Below are 17,685 nucleotides of genomic sequence, written 5' to 3'. Positions count from 1 at the left end.
AAATTGGTTAACGGCCAAGTGGCAAGCATCCGTGCACAAGCAAGGGAGCAAACATGGAAGAATTTCTAATGAAAGCAAACCATGACAAGTGTCATGTATCCAGCGCAGGAGCAAACATGGAAAGGCCCCTCGAAGAAGGAAGGAAGCATGAACGGCCAAGATGCAATAAGCCGAAGAATCAAAGGAGCACAAGAAGACACGTCATCAATCCGCGGGAGGGGAATCTTCTTCTTTTGACGTGCCTGAGCCTATATAAAGGGCTCTAGGGACACTACAGGAAAAAGGACTTTACCCGACGCTTTCGTTGAGCTTTGGCGACGCTAATTAGCGTCGGCTAAAATACCCCCGACGCAACGCCAAGCGTTGGCAAAGCGTCGGATATACGAGAGTGGCAAAAGTTTTTGCCGACGCTTTACTCAAGCGTCGGCAAAAACATGGCTTTACCGACGCTTATATAGTGTCGGCAAAAACTTGGCAGAAACATGGCTTTACCGCAAAAATAGCGTCTTCCCCGACGCTTTTTTGCGTCGGCAATTCCTGATTTACCGACGCTTTAAAGCGTCGTCGAAATTAGCTTTCCCCGACGCTTTTAAGCGTCGGCAATTGCTCAATTGCCGATGCTTTCGAAGCGTCGGCACAGGCGTGCCGGTGGTGCCACGACCTTTTTTACCGACGCTTAAAAGCGTCGGGAATTGTCTTTTTTATAAAAAAAATAAAACAATAATCCGTATTATAAAATACAAATTACAAAACATATATTATAACAATATGAACCTGTATTACATTGAAACATTGACACAAATACTCAGATCATTCAAAATATGAATATTGATATATCTGATTAAAACTCCATGTTTTTGACTCATGTATCAGAAAAGCTGCCATACAGATTACAATGTACTCTAAAAAAGCAAATTACAATGTACTCTGAAAAAGCAAATTACAATGTACTCTGAAAAAGTAAATTACAATGTACTCTGAAAAAGCAGAAACATATACATATCAAACTCATAAAAGATAATCTAGAATGCATCAGGGACGGATTCAGCTCCATCATCATCTCTACTAGCGTTTGAAGTATCAGGAATCTACAAAAAAAATAAAAAAAAAACTTTAGAAGTTAAGAATAATGTGATACATTAACTCATATATCATAATTGATAATATGTAAAATATTAAAATATATATAGTTATTTACCTGAGAAGGGAGAAACCGTTGTAACATGGAAGAAATATTCGTAAGCTGAGACTGCAAATTTGCTTGGTTTTGCTTCAACTCATCAATAGTTGCTTGAAGCCGACGAACTTCTGCAGTGTTACTAGATTCTCTGGCATTTCTTGTATATCTACCCACTGAAGACAACTGAGTGGGGGTAACTCCAACGCCGTAACCCCTCACTCGACCATAACGCTCTGGGCCCATCAATTCAGCGAGCACTTCAGCTTCAATATTATGGGTCGCGTCGGATGATGATGACCCCCCGACGCGCTCCGAAATAAGATTTGTTGCCCTATCCTATATCTCTCAAAAAAAAATTCAAATTAATGTATGCCAATAATAAAACCAAAAAAAATACAGCACAAGCCAAAGATGAATACATACAACTATATCTCTTGACTCCTCCCGGACAAAGCTGCCATCTCGGTGGGTGTGAGTCATCCTATAAAACTCCACCCTACCAGGCTCCCTCCCATTATCATCCATCTACAACAAAAAGTATATTTCAAGAGTATACATGCTATATGATAGAATAATTTAAAATAAATTTAAATTATTTCAAGAAAGCTTACGAAATCAGCTCTACGCCTCGCATAACTCATGGAGCCTGAAGTGTGAGGAACAGTCTGTGATGCTCGAGCAGCTCTACCAATATTGGAATATGTCTTCCCCGAAAAACAATAAACAATGTAATGCACAAAATGTATAAATTTCTAATCTATAATAATAGTAAATACAATCTAAGGTATTGAAAAAATATACACAACCTGAGCTCTCTCGGAAAACCAGTAGTGGACAAGCTCCCTCCACTGATGAGAGATTACATCTGGAGGACAAACACGGGCCACCTCCTCTTCAGTCATGCCCTCGTGCTTCCAATCCGCCTTTAGCTTCGCCTTATATTCTTTCCATTTGCGGTTGACGGACTTCAGCACCCAATCATGGCTATTTGCAGGAAGGACAAATTTTGTCTACATCAAAGTCAAAAATGTTATATCAATGTTAAATCAAAAAATAATTGAAGATAGTAAGCAAATTCAATTCTTTACCTCAACAACTCTAAGAAGCTCAACCTTATACGAAGGAAGCATTTCGTTCCATTTCGTATAGTTGAGTGGACACAATTGTCCCTTCCGCGCAACCGATCCTAAAAAAGTTGATAAAATGCTTGCAGCATTCTTGATGGGCTGCCCCAATTCGTTGCAATGGACGACAATCTTCTCATCCTCAGGTAGGCTCCATACGTCCCGTGCTCGAGTGGGCCCTCGTGTTCTCCTCACTCTCCCCAGTCCATCTATAAAATAACAAGTCTATTAAAGGTAAATGATTTAAAATAGTTAGAACTGGAATGAACATCTAGCCATTAAAAGCAAATGATTTAAAGCAAAATAGTTAGAACTGGAATGAACTCATAAGTCAAGGAGCAATTGATCAGAGCGAATGAAACATCCTTGACTTATAATTATAGCATTCAAAAAATCAACAAGCCAGAATAAAAATATGAACATATTCCTTTGAGCTTAAACTTACTTTTCTTGAAAATATAATCTCAGCTGTCTCACCTAGAACAGCAAACAGACCTCTACTATTGTGTTACTGATTGGTCATGGCAAAGAGGTCACCCAACCATCAGTGAACAAAATGGCTGGTTGCTGAGTGAGAAGAGTGAATGGACCACCTTTACAACTTCCCTTGAGGGGACCCACCAAAGGAAAGCACGAGATCATCAGAAACAGATGTCCAAAGGAAAGCACGAGATCATCGTTACGTTATGCAGGAGCATGCTGCTATCTTCCAAGAGAACTTTCTTTCTCCGTAAGTTAATACTCATGCAAGAGAAACAAGAACATACCGGAACTGCCCAAAATGGCACAGTGTTGCTTTTTAGAGGGTATCTCAGATCTGTCAACATGTCCTCTCCCACAAAGCGGTGGAAAGGCTCTATGACATTCAATATGATATCTATGACCATAAGTAGCAGCACTACAATCCAGTCATGCATATGGAATCTTGCTACTTTAGCTCCATGAGATCTTACAGTATGACCTCCTAACTGAATATCTGGCATTGCGTCCTTGGAAAAGAAAGATGCAGAAAGTTCAGAAATATAGCCAATCTATACTATCACAAATTTTGTTGCCATTCTTTCCCAGCAAAAAGAACCACACAGAAACAATCATGAGATTTTATAATAACAAGTGAAAAGTTCACTTTCAGCAAACATACATAATATATGATAAAATCAAAAATTTTGCCAAGGGTTCATCTGTCTATAAGATGCCATAAGAGTTCTGGGATGTTTAGTAGAAATTGACACTAGAAGAAGAGATTAACGAATTTAGTACTGTAGAGGTGTACAGACTTAGGCTTCAATTTTCTGATCTAGTTAGCAATTTATGATATTTCCTCTTCCTGGGCTCCATAATCTTCTCTATTTCATTGTCTTTTGCAATTAAGAATCATAATCAGTAGTGACCTCTTTTAAATTGTCCGCTTAGGCTTTCTAGCGTACACGAGGGAAGATTAAAATGCTTAGATCTTTAGGGAATAGAAAATAAACTGAAAGATTGGAAATAATAAGGAGCACAAATACAGGAGAAAGATTAGGGGATTATCCTAGATGGTTAGGTTGGTTTTGGAATCTGGAGAGATGACTACAAAAGAATATAGATAACACAGTACAAGAGGGTCCTATGAAAGCATAGCACACAGTTTGTTCTCCTTCAGTTGTCCTTCATTCTCCAAAGGTGTCATATAAAAGATTTGGCTATGGACAAGGTCTTCCAATCTGTGCAAGACAAAATAGATATCCATAATTTACCAAAAATAATATGAGGTACATTCTTCGTGTCCAGATATCCAATTTTAGTGTTAATTATGCATAAAATAGATTATATTCCTTAATCTAGAAATTTTTTAAAGGCAAATGATTTAAAGGCAAAGGATTGTAAATCAAATTACCCAGGACGTCCACGTCATCCGTGTCTGGACGATCTGCAGGTGGAGCGTGCTCCGACTGGGACCCGGACTGAGTATGGGGCTCATCGGGCTGTTGGGAACAATCAGAAGTAGATCCCACAGATGTGTGCTGAAACTCAATATTTCTGAAACGTCTTCCTCGCGGCATATTGTAATCTAGTATGCACAAAAAAGAATCAATATTAGTTAAATATTAAAAGTACATTACTTTTAATATTCTTATAAAAGAAGCATTTGATGTAGGAAAGAGCTCTCCTTGTCATTTGTTAGGTTGCCTGTACTTGCAGTCACACATAATAAAGAACTCAATCAACAATATAAGCAAAAAAGTTACGATATCTGAAAATCCGGAATAAAAACACAACAGCAAAGATACATGACAAAAGCTGAAGCCTCCTTTGTCAAACAGACACCTCGCCAAAATAGATATCACCAGCTAACATGTGGCACATGAAGAGTACCAGTTCACAGAAGGTATGATTTTGTTTATATTGATGTTTACGTTGCGGCAGAGTTTATCTTCAAGTGAACTGCCTTTGCAGGATATGAAACATCAGTAATCATATTATCTTACAAAAGTAATGTGTTTTAGGAATTCTATTTGCATGGTAGTGAGATTGTATGCACTTTAAGAGATTTGATCAGCGACCTAGAGCATTCCTTATTTGAAGTTATGGAAACTGTGTTTCATGCTATCTTCTAGGGACTCTTTTTAGGATTTAAGCCATGTTTCTGTATTGTTATAACTAACAACAAAGATAACTTAATTGTAAGATATCATCCCATATATGTTCAGTGATTGGAGACTTCAGTTATTTATGAAGTATAATTGGGTGCATCATGCTATCAATGTGGACCCAAATCAGACTCAAATCACTAACTTGAAGTATGCTGCTGCCCCTCCATTATTCCCTCTTCCTCCACCTCCTCCTACTCTTCCTTTCATGTGTCCTCCTCCTCCTCCTCCTCCTCCTCCTCTCTATCTATCTATCTATCTCTCTCGTTCCCTTAGTTTCCCTCTCTTTTGTTTGTGCTGTTTGGATGGCTACTCTGGCTCTGAGGAAAGGTTAGGGTGGTTTAAAATGGAGGAGTATGCCAGCTTTGCTTTCCTCCTTTGGTTCTTATTATAGTCTTTTTCACCACCTTTTCCCTCTCCGTCTCTCCTCCTTTTGCTTTGGGCTATCGATCACGGGGGAGGGCTCCTTTGTGGGCCCTAGCTTTTTTGCATCTTGAAGTAAAGGTGGATCAGAGATCAACTTAAGAGTAGCGGAAGAACTAGAAAGAGGGCTATGCTGAAGAATTGATTTATTTATAACCTCCACTCTCGAGGAATTCTAATATATGTTCTTGAGTTCACTTGGTAAGTAGAAGACTGCAAAGAAATCTTACGGTTTGGGGAATAGTTTTCTGGGGGTCTATGATGATAGGGAATCTCACCTTTCCTCTCTCTTTTGGAAGTACATATCTAAACAAATAGAGTGCGGCTAGGGTAACCTTGAAGTTAAAGTATGGTAGCCTTATAAACTTAAATCCTAATTTTAGATTTTTGCTAAATTCCATCTTCGTACAAAATACCTGCAATTTGAAAATTGAACTGACTAACCAAGAGAAAAAAGGAAGGGAATAGAAAAATGAGATTCTATAACAAATATATGCTTTTGCTGGAAAAAAAAGAGCACCAAACAGAAAAGAAATTCGGAAAAAAAAATACATGAGGCAATTCAAATGCCAGAAGTCTCCAATCACTGAACATTGAGTCTCAAGTTAGTGAACATTGAAGTCTTCACTAACTTGAAGATATCAGACTCAAATCACTGAACATTGAAGTCTCAAATCACTGAACATTGATAACTTAAGTCTATTCTCCCACATATTTTAATTTTATGTCAGGACCCAAATTAGACTGTCAATGAAATAATTAGATAAAATAGACCACCTGATGCTAAGGAATGAAATAGACTCCATTATTATGACAGAATCATCGGAAATACCATACAAATAGCAATGAATTTCTGCTAGTAACATGAAAACTGGAATTATTTACCCGAAAATTTATTTACGGAGAGTATGAGGATCACTTACCTCAGACGACGGCGATGTCGACGGCGGCGGAGTAGCTACGGCTCGCTCGGGATGGAGGTGAGATGTCGGCGCTAGGGCACCGACCGGCAGAGGATGAGGAGACGGGGCCGGGCGAGAGTTAAAGACAAGAAGAAAACAAAGAGGAGGAGGAGGAGGAGGAGGAGGAGGAGGAGAAGGAAGAGAAGGAGGAGTAGGAGGCTTACCTCAGACGACGGCAAGTTCGACGGCGGCGGAGTAGCGGAGTCTTCGATCGCCGATCGGGGCTAGGGATGGAGGTGAGATTAGGGCTCAGAAGGAGAGGGGGCCGATCGAGCTAGGGATTACCTCAGAAGGAGAGCTCGACGGCAGCGGGGAAGTCGGCGCGCTCGCAGATAGGAAATGAGGAGAGGGGCTAGGGCTCGCAGACAGGAAATGAGGAGAGGGGGCCGATCGAGCGAGGTGTGGGGTTTTAAGTTTTCTAACGACGCTTATAAGCGTCGTTGTTTCTTGAACTTATAACGACGCTTTAGAGCGTCGTTGCAGATAGCAAATCAGGGGAGGGGGCCGATCGAGCGAGGTGTTGAGGTTTCTAACGACGCTTATAAGCGTCGTTGTTTCTTAAACTTATAACGACGCTTTAGAGCGTCGTTGTTTGTTTCGCTTTTCCAACGCTAACCCAAAGCGTCGGGAAAGGTTGGCTGTGAGCCAACCTTTACCGACGCTTTCCCCTAGCGTCGGAAAAAGTTAGTCGGCAAAACCAACATTTGTTGTAGTGGGATCATTTCAAAGGACAATCAAAATTTTCTCTTCTCCCTATTCCAAGAGTCTAGATAAAAAAGGCTCTAGGGATCATTGGGGAGAAAAGAAATAAAGAAAATTTTTCTTCTCCTCATAATTTTTCTAAGTTTCTTTTGAGCTATCTGCAAGCGTGAACGTGCTCTTCTTTCTTCCCTGGAGGCGCACTGACGGGGAAGACGTGGTTCTGTATTGGGTCGTCGTATCTCTAGGAGATCTGTGCCAGCAGACCCGTGCGTGGGGGGCATAAACTTTCCTGGGACAGCGCATCAGCGTGCTTCGATCCACAGGCCATCTTCTCTCTCTTTCTTCATTTTATTATTATATTGTCAAGTTAGTTATTTGCTAGTTTATTCTTTTTATTTATTGTTTTTGAATACTAGAAATATTTAATTTATCAATTATATTTGTGCATCTAGGCTAACAATATCCATCCTCAGCTCTGCCTTTGTTGTCCTACAGTGGCCAGATGCTACTTTCACAACAATTAGCCCACTTTGGAGAATGACGGATCTATCTTCAACTTTCGCCAATCGCTTCATGACCTATTAAGAGTTCCACTAGAGGGGGTCGGAATAGACCTAGCGATTGAACAACCCCTCTAGCTCAAGCGAAGGAAAAAAGAAAGCAACGAAGTGTCACAGAGATCGATCCCTTGCCCCGAAAGGTGGATCCGTACTCTATTTATAGAGGGTACAAACAGCTGAGATCAGAGCCTCCCAACATAATTGCTCGCCACATGTCCAGCTATCGAGTTCTAGGCCACCCGTATTCATTTCAGAAAATATTTTCTATGAGTCGGTTGCTGAGATGGCATCATTCAATGTCATCATCTAAATAAAGATGACACAAAGCTCAATGAATCCTCGCTCGAAAAGAGTCTCTTGGAGCTCCAAATGAAGGTCAGCATGACAACATTTGCACCTTCACGAGGGAATGGAAAGAGCCCAGCCACAAAATGACTGGTAGGTAGGGCACTTTCGCGCTTGCCATGACGCTCTCATCATCCAGCACTGAGTAGCCTTACCTTGGGCCTGAAGCGGATTATGCAATGGTCAAGGTACCGAGCAGCTTCACCTCGGACCGGGGAAGTCTGCCAATTGAGAAATTTCAAGATAGACACTTAGAGAAAATGGAGCAAACAAATGGGAAACAACGAGGGAATTTCATTCATTCAATAAAAAGGAGGATTACAAAAATGATAAAGATGAAAGAAAAGAATACTCCTCTCCTCTGTATTCTTTTTCCTCCTCTTCAGCCTCACTTTTGGACACCTAGAAGAAGGCTCCCTCATCGGAACACTCCTTTGAGAAAGTAATTAAATTGAGATCATCTTTAAGGAGTAGCTTGCCGACCCTTCTTTGGCAAATGGTGAAACCTATCTTCAAGGAATCTCCGATGGCCACCAACATCTCGTTGCAAAATTCTCCCGAAGCTTCGTACTCCCTGATGGTGCGCTAGACCCTCTCCTCAGTGTGGGAAGCCTCCTTAGCTCGAGCAGCTTCCCTCTCGGCAAGGACAGCCTTCTCCTCAGATTAGGCAGCTTTGCCTTCTGCATAGGTAAATTTCTCCTCAGCTTAAGAGGTTCGAAACTTGGTCACAGCGACAACATCCTTCAGTCGAGCGATCTCCTCCTCAGCCTCCCTTTGAACATGGGCCCTTTCCTCGACAATGGCCCGTTGCATCCCCTAGAAACTTGTTGCCATTTGATTCAGCTCAGCCTCGACAGTTTCGGCCCTTGCATATAAGAGGTGAGTTCGTGCCTCCGCCTCCTCTCTCTCTCTCTCTCATCGTCGTAGCCCGTTGCTCCTTGGCACGGGCTCTTCCTCGCTCTGCCTCTTGGAGATGATGGTCAATGCTCTTCAACTTCTGCTGATAGGAACGGATAACCTCGATAAGCACCTAAGCAGCATCCATCGACTACAAATAGAATCTAAAGTCTATCAATAGTTGTCCTACAATGGTAAACTAGAACAAAAACATATTTCCAAAGTAATGAGATTTCAATTTTAAATTGAAGTCAGAAGAGGTAACCGATGGGAGAAATACTGGACAACCCCGACCTCGAGCCTAACTAACCTCCTTGTTCTCAGTCGTAAACTAAGGCAAATGACTTCATCTCGGTAAATGACTTTGACTTTGATCGAGGAGTCGCCGGTCACGGAGAACAATCGGCATGCATCAACAAGGGCTGACAGCCTCAACAGCCGATAGCCCTCTCAGTCTGCAGTCGCGACAGCGTCATATCCTACGCCCTACTAGCGTACTCTGCCCTACTAGCGTCATATCCTGGCACGCATGCTGCAGTTGTACCATCAACTACTGCTTGGCCATCATTGCACGCCACATCGGCCCAGATAATGACAAACTAACATTTCTATATAACAGAAGCAACCCAGAGGACCTCAGCTACGCAATATACACGCAATTTGCTACACTCGTCACCGAGCGCTAACTCTACTGAAATCTCTGCCTTCCATATTGTTGTCTCCATTTTTTTGACTTAGGCATCAGAGAATCCTCCATCGAAAATACTCCGACAAGTGGACTTCTTGTAGGCCACCCAACAGAGGAGTCCAGTGCCCTATGCCTCAACTAGCCTGCTTAGTCCGTCTCCGGCCGATCTCAAAATCATCCGAGCTACGTTCCTTCCTTGATCCGGATATGGTAGCAAAAGATTGGCATAGAGGAAGGGCCCTAGCCTCCAGCTACATCAACCTCAATTGAAGGAAAAGATAACCAGCATGAAATCACGAGAAATCCGTAGTGTGTCGCGTGCTTCGCAACACCGTGCTTCGACCTCTCAAGAGTTGTTGTAGAGCTTCGAACTTGCTCCTTTGGAGTAGTCCGCTATGCCTGTAGACAATGACCAGTTCAACCTGCTCACTTAATATGTGCATACGTTGACCATGATGATCTAGAGCTTGTAGTAGATAATGGCGTGGCTAGCCAAACCGGAACCTGGCCAGTACAACCCCACATTACATGCTCTAAGATAGCCACCGCTCTTAGGACCAGGATCCTAAGCGGTCGCGTCAGAGTCAGCACACCCGACAACCCCTCCTGAAATGGGAGATGGTGCACTTTAAGCCTCCATTCTGGCGAGAACTTTGTCCAGAGCCTCTCGCCTCTTCGTCATATTGAGCCCCCGCCTCAGCGGGGTGTCGAACTCGATAGGAGGATCGAGAAAGGGGCCGCCAAATTTAGGTCCTCAAAAGGCAGGTTCTGAGGGCGTGCAACGACCTCAACTTCTTCTCGAAGCCTCCTTTCTCCTGGTAGATCATGGAGAAACCGATCCCACATCAGTTCAAGATGCCTCAAGTGGAGATGTACGACGACACCTTGGATCCTTTGGTCTACCTCGAGAGCTTTAAAGCTCTCATGATGCTGCACAGAGCCACCGATGTCGTACTTTGCAAAGCATTCCCTACGACCCTTCACAAGGTGGCTTCATTCTGGTTCTTTAAGCTTCGGCCCGAGTCTATTCACTCCTTCGAGCAGCTCACCCACCTCTTCATAGTGCACTTTGTCTCCAACCAAAGACGACATCGTGGATCGGACATGCTGCTTGGCATCAAGTAGAGGGAGAGGGAATCATGTCTTGCATGATCAGCAACTCATATAATGATATAATCTGTTAAATATTCAGATGTGATGTTATAAGATGACATGTAATTCAGAATTTAAGATGCCTGCGTGTATCTTATATTGATGTATTAGAGACCTACGTGTCTCATGAAAAAAGAAATGTAACTATTGTTTTAATTAGCATAGTTTTTTGGAATGTAATCTATGATATGTTTGCACGTCAAAGATTGATCGATACATACCTCTACAAGCACGAATTGCGCATATCAAGATCAAGAGTTGATTGGAGATGGATCAAGGAGTTGATCGCGATTGGATCAAGGATGCTCAAGATCGAATCAAGAGTTGAAGATGAGCTAACTAATTGACGTGTATGTGCTTGTACTATGACCCTCATCCTGGATCCATGATCATCACCAGTTATTTTATGTTTATATTTAGCGGGTAGATTATTATTTGTATGAGATGTAAATAATTAAAATCATGAAAGAGACCTTGATAAGTGCTAAATAATGCGTAAATTAACCTCTTTCTAATAGCACATATCATTATTTTCATGCACATATTATGTAAATATAACCTGGAAACAATGTGTTCCCTTCACCATTGCATTTTAATAAATTATCAGAGGCAATTCTGATTGATTTGTCTTATTGGTCGAGTCTAATATGTGCAGGTCCAGTCAAATTCTCAAAATGGATTTCAAATTCAAATGGTCGAGTCTAAGGATCGAGTTATCCTATTCACGGAGCAGTCCCAACAGTCCCCATTTCATCCATGTGTGGATTAGTTTCTCCGCATCCAATCGAGTTCAACCTCTCGAGTTCAGCTTCATCCTCTCCCACGTTGCACTATTTGAGCCCGTATCACGTCCGTAGATCAGCCTTCATCCCATTTGCAATCAACCATTCAAAGTCCACAGCTCCTTCCACATCATCCTGTTTCTTCCGCACATCCCACACAGCCGTTCGCATGTAAAGTCCCACGTCCAAGCCAATCCAGCTTTCCGTGATTCTCCGGCAATGGCGCCACAAAAATTGATAGTCAACTTTAAAAACTACGCAATAACACGTATCTTGTAGAATAGTGATTATGGGTATCGATCCACAGGAATTGGAGTACGATTGTTTTCGTAAAAATATGTGAAAAGAAGAATTTGTGAAGAATATTAAACTAAGTAATTTAATAAGAAATGCAATTGAAAATGATATAAGTATAAGAGCCTAGGACAAGAAATTCACCGCTAACATGGCAATAAAGATTAATTGTATTTTTTTAATTTATTCTTGGATTAACCTGCAAATTAGCTACAAGCCTAATCAGCATTCAAATAAAATTTCACAAAAGCAATTTAGGAACATCCATTTTCAGTTGGCATGAAATATCTACCCTAAACTAATATGGCAGGACATCGCATCTTCCCTAAGCATGGATGATCTTTATATTTACTTAGTGACCATGAAGAACAGTTGTATAAACATCTCATTTAAAGTCACAGAAATTTAATACGAGATAGAACAAGATATTCATTAAAAACAATATGGTGGCTAATAATAATGGTGTTTGGCACTTTATGCGACCCATGCCACTGGGTTACGTGGCCATAGCCTATTGATATTGAAATTTTGGTATTAGAGTTTTTGTGAAAATAATAATAAATTCCAAAAGAAAAATATGTTTATTGGTGATTTTTTTTCTATCATTATTTTGTGTTTTGATTAAATATCTGACATACTTTAACCCCATCCTGGAATATTATGTTGCTTATTGGGCTAGTGTAGCTCATTATTCTGTTTTCTCTATTTTTCAAATTCAAATGTATAGAGGGATGATCACTCGGAGCTTTAGGGATTTGCTAAATTTTCTGATGATTCCTTCAGTTATTGGCATTTTAGGTAGATTAGCTAAATTATTGCATTTATATTTGCATATGTTCTTTGAAACTTTTGTAAGGGCCATTTAAATAAGTTAATTCTTAAATAAATTTTAAGAATTTGCTATTGCTTTGATATGATTTGTTGCCTTGCATATCTGTATAGTCCGCTGTACAGGTGTGCAGCATCTGCGGCATTTCGGGCTTGGGTCTGACAATAACAACACAAGATTTACTCAACATCAAGGACAGACATGATATGACAAGAGCCTCAGCCTCCATATTACATGTATAACGACTATAAGAAAAGAAGTCCATGTGCAACAAAAAGTGACGTAAACATAGTACACATATTGTTTAGTCCACATTAATTATAACTTCCTAAGCAAAGTCATTGATCTTTGTCACAAGGGAGTATAAATCATCTCCGGATGAAAGTCCAGGGCCCCCTTGCTGCCCCCATCCCGCAAAGGACAAGCAGAAACAAATGAGTTTTGAGTCCTGGATAGATGGTACCATAAATAAGGGCAGTTATTGTCGTTTATACAGGAGTGGGGGTGGAGAGAGAGAGAGAGAGAGAGAGAGGAAATTCCAGCAATGTAGTTTTATCTGAAGGATGCCTTTTTTCAGCTTTCCAGCACAAGAGTCTGGGCAAAGGTTCTCCCTGTTCTCATGAAACGTGTGGTTTTTCCATTGTCATGTGACTTTGTTGCAATCCAACTTAACACATTAGGCATATTCTATCATGGAAACGAGTTTTTAGAAGTAGGCATGTTTATGACTTGACCAGAGCATATAATCAAGTCATTACTGGGTAACAAAACAATGGAAACCTTCTGACATTTTTGTGTTTTTGAAGTAACAGCTGCACAACATTCTACTAATTGTCATCTTAAGTTGTTTGTTAAAAGACCTTTTCTTTATATACGATTAGATGATGTTATCATGTTTACTGATCAAACCATGGTGGAACTTCTTCGGAGAGCATCTCCAACCATGGAAAGAGGTGATTAGGAGACTTCACTACAAAAACAAACTACCTACTCAAACTGAAAGCAAAGATATCAAGCAAGCGCCGGCTGTTTGGCGAAGTGTGGTGATGGTGACTAGCATCTTCAGAGTCAGGGTAACCTTTCAATATGGAGATGGCAAAGAAATAGCTTTCTAGAAAGATCATAGGTCCGGGGAAAGACATCTTAAAGACCAATTTCCAGGATTATTCCTACTAACCTGTGCACCAGAGATTTCAGTTGCAAGCTTTATGAACACCAAGGATACTAAATGCCACCTTCGCCACACCCTCAGCACTAACAGCAACAGAGAATTGAGGGAACTACATCAATGGATGAACAGCACGGAAGTTAACACAAGAAAGGATACAGTCACCTGGAAATGGGAAAACAACAATACTTTCACTGCATGCAAGTGCTACAAATTCTTGAGCTACGGTAGAGTTATTTCAGCAACTGCTAGAATCCTATGGAAGCTTCTAATTCCAGAAAAAGCAAAGATTTTTCACTGCTTAACCTTACAGAAGAAAATTCAGACCGTAGATAATCTAAAGAAAAGAAGATTAAATGTTCAACCTTGTTGTCCCTTATGTTGTGAAGAAGAAAATCTAGAAGGACCAACAAGTTCTCACTCTCATTTATCAATGGTTGGTCCTGGAGATGGCCACAATTTCTTGATCCTAGAGATGGCCAATTCTACCTTCCCATTTCAATTCGCTCGCCTTACAAAAGAGAATTATGAGAATGGGTGCATTCGTATGAAGACTTTGCTTGGATTGCAAGATGTATGGAAGATCGTGTATAGAGGCTATTAGGAGTCTCGTGAAGAAGCTACAATGAATCCTGCTCAATGGAAGGCTCTCACTCTCATCCATCAATGTTTGGATGAAGCCATGTTCGAAAGAGTGGCTAATGCGACCACTGCCAAGCAAGCATGGGAAATCTTACAAAATTCTTACCAAAGAGTTGATAAAGTAAAGAAAGTGTGACTTCAAATATTACGAGGAGATTGCGAAGGTAGATGATGCAAGAATCCAAGTCCCTTGCGGATTTCTTTTCGAGGGTGTTAGCCATAGTGAATCAAATGAAGAGTTATGGAGAAAGATTGGAGGATGTCCGGATCATTGAGAAGATTCTTTGCTTGTTGCATTCGAAGTTTAACTACACGTCGTAGCCATTGAGTAGTCCAAAGATTTGGAGACTATGACGGTTGATCAACATATGGGTTCATTACAAGCCCATGAAGAGAGATTCAACAAGAAGGAGGAGTCGATCGAGCAAGTTCTAGCCACCAAGCTCTCGGTGAAGGAGAAGGAAGAGGAGCGTGAGAAAAGTCAACAAGGAAAAGGACATGGACGTGGACAAGGTCAAAGGAGAGGAGGAAGAGGAAGAGGAAGAGGAAGAGGCGGACAAGGCAATCAAAACTCCAACAATGAAGAAAGGGGGCATTCCTCAAGAGGACGTGGTAGAGAAAACTACACAAGGCAAAATGATAAGTCCAATATTTGGCGTTACAATTGCCAAAAGAATAGGTATTATGCTCGGAAGTGTTGGAGTTCCCCTAGCAATATTGAAGAGAAGGCTAATTATGTAGAGAATGAGGAAATGGAGGCCACTTTGTTGCCACCCTACAAAGCAGAAAAGAAGCAAGAAAGATTTGTGGTATCTTGATAATGCCACAAGCAAACACATGTGTAGAGATAAAAGCAAGTTTGTGGAGATTGACGTATCAGTGATTGGGTTTGTCATATTTGGAGACAACTCTAAAGTTTCAATTGAAGGCAAAGGTATGATTTTAATTCGTATGAAAAATAGTGGCCATCAACTTATGTGCAATGTTTATTCCAAGTATGAAAAGTAACATTTTGAGTTTGGGACAACTTTTGGAGAAGAAATACGAGGTTTATATGAAAAATCGTAGTCTCTTACTTGAAGATGATAGGAAGAATGTGATTGGTAAGGTGCCCATGACAAAGAATAGGATGTTTTTGCTTAATATCCAAACTGATGCTGCTAAATATCTCAAGATGTGTGTAAAAGATTCTTCTTGGCTGTGGCATTTGAGGCTCGAGCATGTGAATTTTGGAGGCTTGAAGTTATTGGGTCAGAAAGGGATGTTGAAGGGCTTGCCATCTATTGACCAACTGGATCAACTATTGACCCTAGTGTGATTTTGACATTTACAAAGCCATTGAGGTCATATGGTAGTACTAATGCCATTAATTCAATTGATCTAGTACATAAACACTTAAGGAAGAAAAAAACGATACATTCTTGATGCGCTCTACATATACCATTGAAACAACTCTTAAGAACTCGTCTAAAGACAAATTTATTAGAATAACTGTCAACCCTAAAGGATGAATTTTGATGATTACAAAATACTTGAGATAATGTTGTGTACTAATGATGTTAGCTCAATTGTGAAGTACTATAAGTCAAGAAAAATCAGAAGAAATGAAGCACTGCAAAATCATTATCCTTAATTCTTCATGAACACTTTATTGGATATGTTCTAAAAGGAAAATGATCTTAATCCAATCCATGAAGATCAAAGATGAAGTCTAAAGTTTTCTGTTTGAGACATTTGAGTTGACTCTAGCACGTTTTCTTCAAATGGCATAGTCAATGACTCGACCCCTGTAAAACATGAGTCGATCCTTGTGTAGTTCAAATTAAACAGAGAGCTTTTACCGCTTTAGACAAGATTTGAAGAGTCGACCCTTGTTCCGAATGAGTCGACCCCCGACATTGAAGAGTCGACCCTTGTGTTTGAAGAGTCGACCCCAGTCCAGTCTCAGCATTGGCCAGAAAAATAATTGGATGAGTCGACCCTTGTGTTTAAATAGGTGACTCCTGAACAAGATGAGTCGACCCTTAAGGTTAAAGACTCGACTCTTTGAAGTCACAACAACAAGAGCCGTCTCAATATTTTGAAGTGCCGACCCAGAATAAACATGAGTCGACTTCTGAGTTACATGAGTCGACCACTGTGCAACTGGAACCACAACGGAAAGCTTGTAACAACTTTTGTCTTTTAATGTAACAGAAAAGATTCCCATCAAAACGACAAGAAAGGAATTTGAATCCCTCTAAAGAACTTGTCTATAAATTCAAGAAAACCTTAGAACGAAAACAATAAGGAAAGAGAGAAATATTCTATCAAGAAAGAAAAGTTTCAGAAAAGAAAAGAGAAGGAAAAAGCTAAAAAGTTCATTATCCTCATCGGCACTCCTCTGAAACTTGCTCCTGTGAGAAAATCAGTCAAAACCTCTCATCCATTACAACAAGAAGAGTTGGTGTTCGGCATTGAGATTCACATCATGGGCCAATCTCTTCATCGGCTTCAGCATTGCTTCTATTGATTTATTTTATATGTTATGAAGTTTTAGTTTTCTGGTTGCAGTAATCTTTTGTTTGGTTTATTTGTTGCTGTAACAGTTTCATCATCTGAAACTTATAAAGGCACTTCCAAACCTTGATTGGAAGTTGCTGAATCAGAAGTATTCAGCAAAGAGAAAGTTTCTGGTTGATTTATCTGAAAACCAACTAAGTTGTTTGTGAGCCCGGAAAAACAATCAGTGTAAAGTTTTTGGTTGGTTTGTCTAAAAACCAACTAGGTTGTTTGGGAACCCGGAAAAACAAATGGTGATAGGTTTTTGGTTGGTTGCCTGGAAAAACCAACTGGGTTTCTGATTGTGAGCCTGGAAAACAATCAGGCTATAATCTGCTGGGTTATAGTGAAATCTCAAGCTTTGCTTGGGGAGTGGATGTAGGTGCTGGGAGTGCACCGAACCACTATATATTCTTGTGTTTGTGTGTGACTTGTCTCTCTTCTTCCACTGTATATTTCTAACTACATTCCTCATCTTATTCACTGCTTTATTTGTGCAACTTTAATTCCGCTGCTAAATCTCCAAGTTACTAGAAGATTTCAGTAACTCATTCACTTCACATTATTAAGTTTAAAAGACCCAATTCACCCCCTCTCTTGGGCTGCACCTTTGGGTAACAATAACTTAAAAAAAAACCTAAATTTCAGTTTGACAAAGTTAAGAGTCAAGTTTCCCTTGTTAAAGGGCAATTCTATCTTTTCTATAGTAAAAGAAAAGTATTCTTTTTTATGCCGAGCATTCTAAATGAAAATAAACTACTTGTAA

At 40.4% G+C, this 17,685-nt stretch overlaps 1 protein-coding gene across 10 annotated transcripts in view; it reads right to left on the bottom strand.

Annotated features, from left to right (window-relative positions):
- Positions 1–813: 813 nt before the first annotated feature.
- The window catches only part of LOC120106182 (uncharacterized), a 36,606-nt gene continuing 19,734 nt past the window's right edge, over positions 814–17,685 (bottom strand). For 5 of the 10 annotated variants that reach the window (XM_089927403.1, XM_089927399.1, XM_089927401.1 and 2 more), the window contains 7 exons: positions 4,181–4,354; positions 2,269–2,513; positions 1,984–2,190; positions 1,792–1,884; positions 1,604–1,705; positions 1,199–1,516; positions 814–1,088 (listed from right to left, as the gene is read on the bottom strand). In XM_089927403.1, coding sequence (XP_089783529.1) covers positions 1,023–1,088; positions 1,199–1,516; positions 1,604–1,705; positions 1,792–1,884; positions 1,984–2,190; positions 2,269–2,513; positions 4,181–4,346 — 1,197 coding nt within the window. In that variant the 5' untranslated portion in view covers positions 4,347–4,354 and the 3' untranslated portion in view covers positions 814–1,022. Of the gene's footprint in view, positions 1,089–1,198; positions 1,517–1,603; positions 1,706–1,791; positions 1,885–1,983; positions 2,191–2,268; positions 2,514–2,749; positions 3,294–4,180; positions 4,355–6,280; positions 6,352–6,483; positions 13,712–13,745; positions 13,900–17,685 lie in introns of those variants that run through there. The other 5 variants (XM_089927404.1, XM_089927408.1, XM_089927405.1 and 2 more) reach the window with 5 other exon arrangements.

Source organism: Phoenix dactylifera, chromosome 15 (genome assembly GCF_051530095.1).
Source record: "Phoenix dactylifera cultivar Ajwa chromosome 15, Ajwa_hap1_PhDact_Kaust_v1.1, whole genome shotgun sequence".
Classification (NCBI taxonomy): Eukaryota; Viridiplantae; Streptophyta; class Magnoliopsida; order Arecales; family Arecaceae; genus Phoenix; species Phoenix dactylifera.
This window is presented reverse-complemented; position numbering and strand designations above follow the sequence as displayed.